Below are 8,964 nucleotides of genomic sequence, written 5' to 3' on the forward strand. Positions count from 1 at the left end.
AAATAAATATATATATATATAATTTTTTTTTTGAGTTTTTGTGCATTTCATTTAATAGATCTTAACCAAAGTTAGACCTCCTCCCCTATCTGTGTCCCTCCTTACCTCCCCCACTGGATTTCATGCAGTCTGTCAAATATGTTAAGTCCTATCCGGTCAAGCATTTGTACCCAGATGTCCCTCGGTACAAATTCATCCACTGGAGTCTAGTCAGCCTATCTAGAGTCACTCCCTTAAAGGAGATCTACTCTCCAGTTACTTTTAGAGTGGGCAGAAGACAGGCCCATGAAGGTACCTTCTGAGGACAAGCCTGGGCTGGCTGTGTTTGTGCCTTTCAGGCCATAAACTTGTTTTCTCAGTTTCACTAGGGGCAGCTTGGTCCCTTGCAGCTTTGCTCAGTCGACTGCCCAGCCTGTCGTATATTACTCTGCCACCTTCCCCTTCCCCTGCTATTTCCCAGCAGCCAAGTATGGTCTAGGTCACAGTGGGAGGGGCTGCCTTTCACTCTGGCCCTGAAACATTCTCAAGACATTTCTCTGAGCTCTTGAGCCAGATGAAGTTAAGCTGCTTGAGTAGTCCCATTTCCTCCTGTAGGCTGGATCAGTGCTAATGGGAACATACCTAGGAAGTTGTTGCTCTCAGTCCTCAGGAGACCCTGAGTGCTACCTTGGGGACTCTACTAGGGGTGGGGCAGAGTCCAGGCATTCCAAAGGAGCAGCAGAAACAAAGTGCGTGTTGGAAGGAGGCCGAGGAAGGGGCTCGATACAGTGCTACTGGAGTTGGGTGAGGAAGGAGGTGGACAGGGCCACCAAATAAACGGGGTTGAAGCCCACAGGGATGAAGGAGGGAAGGGGAAGAGGGGCATCTCAACTCGGCCTTTTGTCTTCCAGTAAAGGTGACTTTGTGGATCCCTGCCTGGGGGACCTGATCTTAATTCTCAAGCTGCCTGGGTGGCTTAAAGGACTGCTGAGCTTCCTGCTGAAGCCCCTGGTGAGGGCATTAGTAGTATGAGGGGCTAGACACAGCCTCTGGGCCCCAATCTGTGCTATCTCATGGTCTCTGCCTCTTTCTCCCTTCCCTGGCCTCTGGGTTCAGACAGGTTTGGCCTCTCTACTCCCACTGGACTGTTCTCCCCATTCCCCAGTCTTTGGCCAACCTGCTTGCCACAGGTGTGACCTGGGTCCAGGGGAGGCATGGAAGAGGAGGCCTCGGGGGCCCATTGCTGACCCTATGTCTGTTCTGGTGCAGCTTCCACGGCTGGCAGTCTTTCTCAACAGCATGAGGCCTCGGTGAGAACTCTTCCTGTACCCTGTCTTTCCCCAACTGATACGAGTCCAGATGGTTTTTGACAGGAAAATCCATCGGGGGAGTAGCTTCTGAAGTAAAAGTGGTCCAGGCAGGGAGGTCGACTTGTAGTCTTCAGGTGGGACTTTGAAACTGTCTTAGGAGGGTGCAGACCTGGCTGGAGAACAAGGCCTGAGTGTAGAACAGGACAGGATAGGTAGAGGGAAGAAGGTTGGCCCACCAGGGCATAGGGGAAAGGACCAGAAAGTTGGTTTGGGCTGGGAATATATGAGGATTGTGGGTACCAGGGAAACATGAAAAGCTCTCAGAAATCTGAACTGCACTGAGCTGGGCCAGGTCCTACCTGCCCCTTAGTGGCTGGGACTGGAAAAGTAGGACATGAGCCACCCCATTTCTAGCCTGACATCTGTGGACTCACTCTGATAACCCTGGCTTCTCCTGTGTCCCAAATCTGTGGACTCACTCTGATAACCCTGGCTTCTCCTGTGTCCCAAATCTGTGGACTCACTCTGATAACCCTGGCTTCTCCTGTGTCCCAAATCTGTGGACTCACTCTGATAACCCTGGCTTCTCCTGTGTCCCAAATCTGTGGACTCACTCTGACAACTCTGGATTCTCCTATGTCCCAAGAGTCATGAGGAATTAGGCCTAGTGTTGGCTTTGCTGTGGAGTCACCAAACAACCAAGTCTAAGTCCTTCTGGACCTTGACTTTTTTCATCTGGATGACAGAGGCCTCTGCTCTCTCAGGGCTCCCCTGGGGTTGAGTGAGATCTAGAAGTGGTGAGAATAGATGTTGTTAATACGGGTGGCTGTGGCTGTGACCTCCCTCTGTTTGCCCAGGTCATCTGCAAAGCTCTGGAAACTTCAGCATGAGATTGAGGTAAGGCTGAGCCCCTACAGTAGGCCTGGGGGTAGGGGTGGAGGAGGGTAATGCTGCTCAGGCCACCTGCCAGCAGTCTTCTCTGACCACTCCTCCCACTGGAACCTTGGTGTGGTCTGCCATTCCTCTGTGGATTGTAGCTTGGGCCTTGCTCTGATGATCATTTTCCCAGTGTCTATCCTTAGGCTCTGGGTCAGCATAGGGCTCCTGTCCTAGCTACCTCTGCTTCGGGACTGCCTGTTGCCACGCTAGTGTGTGGCTCCACCTTGGCAGGAAATATTTGTCTGTGGTTCAGGCAGAAGGTAGAACAATGCCCCTGAGAGACAGCATTTCTCATTCCCTGGTGGCTCAGCTCAGATTCCCTGGCAAGTGCTAAGATCAGGGCCACCCCAGCCTCTGCTCCTACATGGGGCATCCTGGGGTGCCTTGAGTCTGAGTGCCTCTCCTGGTGTGGGCATATCCCCTCAGGTGTACCAAAAGTCTGTGATTGCTCAGTGGAAAGCGATGAATCTGGATGTGCTGCTGACCCCCATGCTGGGCCCTGCTCTGGACTTGAATGCATCAGGCAGGGCCACAGGTGAGGCCTATTGCCTACCCCCAATTCTCCCACTTTTCCTCCTCTTCTGACATCAGCCTTGTGCCCTGTGGAGCTGTAGAATAGAAGAGGAGGAGTTCTCAAGGAACACCCCATCTCTGAGCCTCACCATCTTGTTGACTAGAGAGATGGAAGATATGTGGAATGCTGGGAAGGAATGAGTTCCTTGTCATGAGCACTATTCAAGTCGAGGATCTCCTTGCCCACTCTGTAGTTTGGGGAGGTGGTATTTGAATCTAGGAAGGATTTAGATAAGCCAAGAAATAGGAACAACATTCCAGGTTGGGGGAGCTATGTGGGTAAAGGCATCAGTGGATATTGCTGGTTCCTAAGCTTTGGTACAAACCTCAGCCCTGCGAGAGGGTCTTTCTCTGGTTGTGGAAGCAGAGTGCCTTTTCATGGGTGGGAGTGAGGGTGACGTAGGCCCAGAGAGGATAGTCAGCACTGCATCTGGCTGGGCCTATGATAGCCAGTGTGTTGTGTTCCAGGAGCTATCAGCTACACTGTACTCTACAACTGCCTAGACTTCCCTGCGGGGGTGGTGCCTGTCACCACAGTGACCGCTGAGGACGATGCCCAGATGGAACACTACAGAGGCTACTTTGGGGATATCTGGGACAAGATCCTGAAGAAGGTAAGACCTGCCCACCCCCTAGCTCCCTGATCCCTAGATCCAGCTGCTATGGAAGACACAGCCTTAGCACTTGTGGGCCTCGCCAGCCTTCCTTAAAGTAAGCCCCATACCTGCTGTTGGCACAGCTTGCTGCTTCTCCTCCCCAGCAGAGTGCCTGTTTCCTGGACTCAGGTTGGGGTTTCACTTCACTTCTCTCATCCTGATGTCTGTGTTTCCTGCAGGGCATGAAGAAGAGTGTGGGCCTGCCTGTGGCCGTGCAGTGTGTGGCTTTGCCCTGGCAGGAAGAGCTGTGTCTGCGGTTCATGAGGGAGGTGGAGCAGCTAATGACCCCAGAAAAGCAGCTCTGGAGGACCTGAGGCCCACGTGCCCTGCAGTCCTACCTATTCAAAACATTGCCACTTGTGAGGAAATGCCTAGTACAGGACAGAGGCATCCACCTATGTTCCCCTAGCCCTCTGCAGAAGCACAGGACTGCCCCCTACAAAATCTGGACCTTGATCCCCATTTGGTCCCCTCTCCATCCTGAAGCCCCTATCTCCTGTGGCAGCCAGCAGGTATGACATGGGTCAGGACCCACGAACAGTCAAGAAACAACTTGTTTGTGTATTCTCTGGGCATCACAGGGTGCTAGGGACTGGAGCCTGCTGAGAGCAGGGCTGGCCTGATCCTACAGAGCTGGCTGCAACCATATCACTCTCCTGCCCCCAAACCTCCCTGATGTCCCCTCTACACAGAATGAATTCAGGTTCCTCTCCTCAGCACCTTACGCCTGCCCCTCCCTTCTTGTTTAGACTCAGCCAGCTTAGCTGGACACAGCCCTTGTTCTTCCTTCTTTCACCCCTCTGTCTGCTAACATGCCCTTTCTACTTCTTCACCTCCCAGTCCTTGGAGGCCCAGCTTGTATCCCTGTTTCTCCAGGAGGCCTTCTGTCTTTCTTCTAGCCCCTGGAGGGCTATTTCCTCCCAGTTTGCCTTTTGTGGAGGGCATCAGTGGTGGATCTGTTTTCCTGGAGACATGGGCTGTCCTCAGTGGTGGGGACTTCATTATTCTGTCTTATGAACCACTCAGTGTACTAGGGGAAACACCTGGTTGGACTGTAGGGAGTTGAGTGGGCCCAGCAGGCCCTGAGCTGGGGCTCTTGGAAAGAGGAGCCTGCCTGCCTGGGGAGGTGAGCATGACACAAGGCAATCTGGCCGAGTGCTACCACTGCTGGCCAAGGCCTGGATTCTTCCAGGAAGACTTTATTGTGTCTAGAAAGTTCCCAGAGGCTGAGCTAAGGAATGAGAACATCTCAAGGAGAAGAGGCAGTGTGCCCAAAGACCAGGGTGAGTTTGGCAATGGCAGGCATCTTTAATGGGCACAGGGAAGCAGAATTGCAGATGAGACCAAATTAAGGTGGACCTGGGTGGCCAGGTCAGGAACTTGAGTTCTTTCTCAAGGGTGGCAGGGCTGCTTGAGGGGTCATTAAGGTTCAGCAAGGAGAGTAGATTGAGGCACAGAGTCTGGAGAAGGAAGACATGATTTATGATCCCTAATCTTGAGAGAGGAGCCTGTGGCTTGGGTGGACCTGGGATATAGAGAGAGACCATCTGGGAGTTGACAATTGAGATGGAAGTGAGCTGTCTTTCTTAATTCAGTCCTATCAACCCCATCATACCCACTTTTCCCCTCATTTTAAAGAATGATCATGTACCTTGCCCAGGGTCCCAGAGCCAGAAATGGGGGATTAGAATTAAGCCTGGGTAAGCCTTTGTCAGTACCTTCACCAGTCCTTTCTGATGGCCTATGACACTGAGGTACACTCAGCACATGGCCAGAGGACAGAGAGCAGAAGTCAGCTTCTCCCTTCCTAATTGCCAGCTGGTAGATTCAAGACTTATAGGTTGCTGCCTGGTCTCATGGCCTGTCCCCTTCTCCCTGTGTCCATTGCCACTGCTCTTTGCCTGGCATCCCCTGCCTCCAGACTGGTCATCTCCTAAATTCCTTTACGTGGCAGTTAGGGGATGTTTCTAAATGCAAGTCTGATCACACTTAAAATTTTTAGTACCACTAGTACCAAGTATAGGCACCTTGGCTCAAGCCTTCAGATCTCTGATCTGCCTGCCACTGGCCACTGTGGTCTTAGCTCCTTCAAGTGTATCCACTTCCTGAAGGCCAAGTGGCCGGTTCTAAGCACTGTGTGCACCTCCTACATAGTGCCCTTTGCTCTCTGTTCTTGCTGTTCCTGGAATGTTCTTCCTCTGCTTGCCACCTAAAGAGCACCTACTCGTCTAGGATAAGGTGATTGTCCCTCACCTTTTCTTTAACTTTGCCAGGCTGTGTGAAAGGGCTGCCTTTTGTTTCTGTACATGCCTGAAAGCAGTTTTGCCTTGCTAATAGAATCAACATCTATTGGGCCATGGAGGTGAGAGCCCATTAATTTATTTGAAAACTGAGCATTTATACATGGGGAAACTGAAGTTCAGAGAGAGCTACTTATTTGTTTAAGGCTGATCAATAAGGAGTACAGGGAAGACTCCAAACTCCGTGTACTTGCTCATTTGTGCAATCACAAATGCAGGTGTTAAACTGCTCTGGGTACCAGCCTCTGTGTAAGCGACACAACCGCTTTGAAGACAGAAGCAGCATCCATGTCCTTGCCTCTCTGCTGATGTCTGTCTACAGGAGCTGTTGTCATATCTCTGTCCTCTCTCCCTTTCCTCTCCTTCTGGCTAGGATATTGGAGTTTAGGACATAGTCATGCGTCCCAGTCAGGGGTCATCTTTTAGGGCCATCTATGATGCACCCTCTCTGCTCTTTATCTCAGCTTCTGTTTGTGCATCCACAAGTCTGAACACTGGCCTAAGGAAGGGACCCTGGGGTGTGTCGCTCTGGGTACCTGGGAGAGCACCCTTTAGAGACAATTGTAATCAAGTCATGAGCTTCCCAGCCAGATCTGTCTTTAGTCTGCATTTCTTTAGGTGATTTATCTTAGCTGGGCCTCCCAAGTCTCCTGTACGTAGATTGGAGTGATGATCTTGTGCATTGTGGGTGGATGAGGTCACTTGTGGTTACAGCTATACACTGTTTACCCTTATGTGCTAGCACCCATGGATACCCAGTGAAGGCTTGTTGAAAGAACCAGAGACTTGTTATTAGTGAATCCATTTTGGTGCCTCCTGATTAGTTCCCTCTCTCATCCTTGATAGAGAATTTCCCAGTTTGCCCCTGACCCTCTACCCTTATCTAATCTACTTCTTTGATTTAATTAGTGACAAATATCTCCTTGCCTGTGTTCAATCCCAGACTTTCTCCTGGCCCAGAGATCTGCATACATCTACTTCCTCCATCTCCCTAGTCCCTCCTCTCCTTCCTCTATCCCTCCCATAAACACATTGAATTCCTCTCATAGTATGCTCACGGTTAGCAAACAGAGACAGCCCCTGCCTGAATGGAGCTTTCATTCTACCCAAAAACATGTAATTACACAGTGTGTCTAAAGTGCAATAAAGCAGAAGTCCTGGATATGATGACAAACGTCTGACCTGACCTGGCCTGCCACATGTGTGTAAGCAAGCAGATGTGTCAGGGAGTAGATGAAGAGGCATCAAAGCTGAAAATGGCATTGTCACAGGAAATGAGTGTTTCAAGAATGGTAGAGTCAAATGCTGCTGATATAACAAGGAATGGGGACGGGTAAAGGTGGGGACAGAGGACTCCACCTGCCATCATTGCCTCACTGAAGAATTATCATTGAGTGATTACTGCATTCCAGGCACTTTTCAAAAGGCTAACAAGGTCCTTGTTTTTAGGAAACTCGTTTTTCTAGGAAGGGAACATGCAAATAAGTACATAATGTCTTCACTGATGGTAAGTGTGAAGACACCTAATAGGTTAATGTGGTAATGGGGGTATGTGTATAGTCCAAAGAAAGGTGAGGTGACAAGGCCTAGGTGCCCTTGGGGTGGGCTGAGGACGTCCGACAGCATTTAGAGTGGAGCAGGGCTAGGAGGAAAAGAGGCAGAAGGATAGAGGAGGGCAAGTTCTGTAGGTGCCTTGGAGATGGCAGTGTTGGAGGGTAGATGCTCAAGGTGATGCCCTGGGGTATGACCATCTGGGCTCAATACCAGTCACAAACCCAACTCCTTCTCATCCATATCTACTGCCTCTCCTGACTTTCTGGTCTTGAGGGCAGTCACCATTCCCTTGCTCATAGAGGCCAGCATGAGTGACTATGCCTATCTCTGAGACAGAGACCGTATGAAGACATCCAGGAATGGAAGGGTTCCCAATTCAAGTCCCCTAGCCTGCTTTCCAGCTCTTATAGCTTCCCTGCCCCTCCTTTCTTCCTTTCCCATTCATCCACAGACCTCATCTTCCCTCTGGGAGACACAGCAAAGTAGTAGCTGGGTCCCCAGGATCCTAGCTGTGTCTCAATCCTCACTTCTTGAGTCATTTCCCCTTGACAGTTGTGGGATGGGCCTAAGGTACCTGTCCAATTCCCAGTTGACTCTCCTCCTTAGCTGGTCCCCAGATGCCTCCTCAGAATAGGCAAATGACTGTTCAGCCAGCCTCCATGTTTCTGCTTATGCAGGATCTAGAGCTGGCAATTGTTCTGAAAGCAGCAACAGGAAAACAGCAGCAACCCCACCTGGAACTTGAGGCTTAGATGATGATACTGGAGGGGTGTCTGGGATGGATTTGGCGAGAAGAGGCCACAGTCTCATCACCTGCCTGGCTATAGGCTTGGGGTCCTCTTCAGGCTCATCTCTGCCAAAGCCGCTTCCACAGTGTGGCCTGAGGGTTGAGTTGTATCCCCAGAAAGCCCAAGTAAGGCTAGGGATTGGCTGGGAGGGGACCGAACTCTGCCCCTGGGTGGGTGCCCTACTCTTGAGGAAGTAGTAGATTTGTCCACACAGGTGAGGATGTCTTATTCCCTGGAGATGCTCCTGTTGGCCCTGCTAGGGCCTTTCTGTTCTGGCAGCATGCCTCAGCCAGGAGCAAGATTCCCCAGGACACAGAAGTGTAGGGAGGTGGCACTGCAGCAGATGGAGGCCCTGGCCCAGCATCTACTGCAGCTGGAAAGCAGACATTAATCCCCCAGGGAGCTTTGGGCTTCCATCCCAGTAGAAGGCCCCACTCTAGGATGGGGCCCCTTCAGAAGATGGGGAGCCCTAATGGGCACTCCTCCATCCTCAGCTCTTCCTGGCTCAGTGTCACCAGTCAACTACTTCTTCCCTCCGTTCATGTCTGGAACTGCTGAAGGTCAGAATAGTGTGTTTCCTCTGTCTTCCCAGCACTGGGTACCAGGCTCCACAGCATGCTCACTTGGGGTAGTTGCTGAAGAGAAAGAAACTGATAAAAGAAAACCAGGCCTATCTAATCTCAAACTCACAACTTCACTGAGACAAGAGCCTGGTCAACACATTTGCCTTTTGACCCCATTCTGCTCAGCTCTGAAAATGTTTGCTGAGCACCCAATAGAGTTCAAAATGTTGAGGCAGTCATTGCAGCTGGCAGGCTGGATCAGCAGATGAAGTAGTTGAGCCCTGAGTGTGCATCAGTAAACT

The 8,964-nt window shown here is 51.0% G+C and overlaps 1 protein-coding gene across 1 annotated transcript in view; it reads left to right on the forward strand.

The window, feature by feature from the left end:
- Positions 1 to 6,935, forward strand: part of Faah (fatty acid amide hydrolase) — a 21,437-nt gene extending 14,502 nt beyond the window's left edge. Inside the window, exons 10-15 of the mRNA XM_008828513.2 lie at positions 891 to 990; positions 1,249 to 1,289; positions 2,147 to 2,186; positions 2,655 to 2,763; positions 3,270 to 3,415; positions 3,637 to 6,935. Of these exons, the coding sequence (XP_008826735.1) occupies positions 891 to 990; positions 1,249 to 1,289; positions 2,147 to 2,186; positions 2,655 to 2,763; positions 3,270 to 3,415; positions 3,637 to 3,771 (571 nt within the window). The 3' untranslated portion in view covers positions 3,772 to 6,935. The remainder of the gene's footprint in view (positions 1 to 890; positions 991 to 1,248; positions 1,290 to 2,146; positions 2,187 to 2,654; positions 2,764 to 3,269; positions 3,416 to 3,636) is intronic.
- The last annotated feature ends 2,029 nt before the right edge of the window (positions 6,936 to 8,964 follow it).

The sequence above is a fragment of the Nannospalax galili genome, unplaced genomic scaffold (genome assembly GCF_000622305.1).
Source record: "Nannospalax galili isolate Female #2095 unplaced genomic scaffold, S.galili_v1.0 scaffold1233, whole genome shotgun sequence".
NCBI classification, from domain to species: Eukaryota; Metazoa; Chordata; class Mammalia; order Rodentia; family Spalacidae; genus Nannospalax; species Nannospalax galili.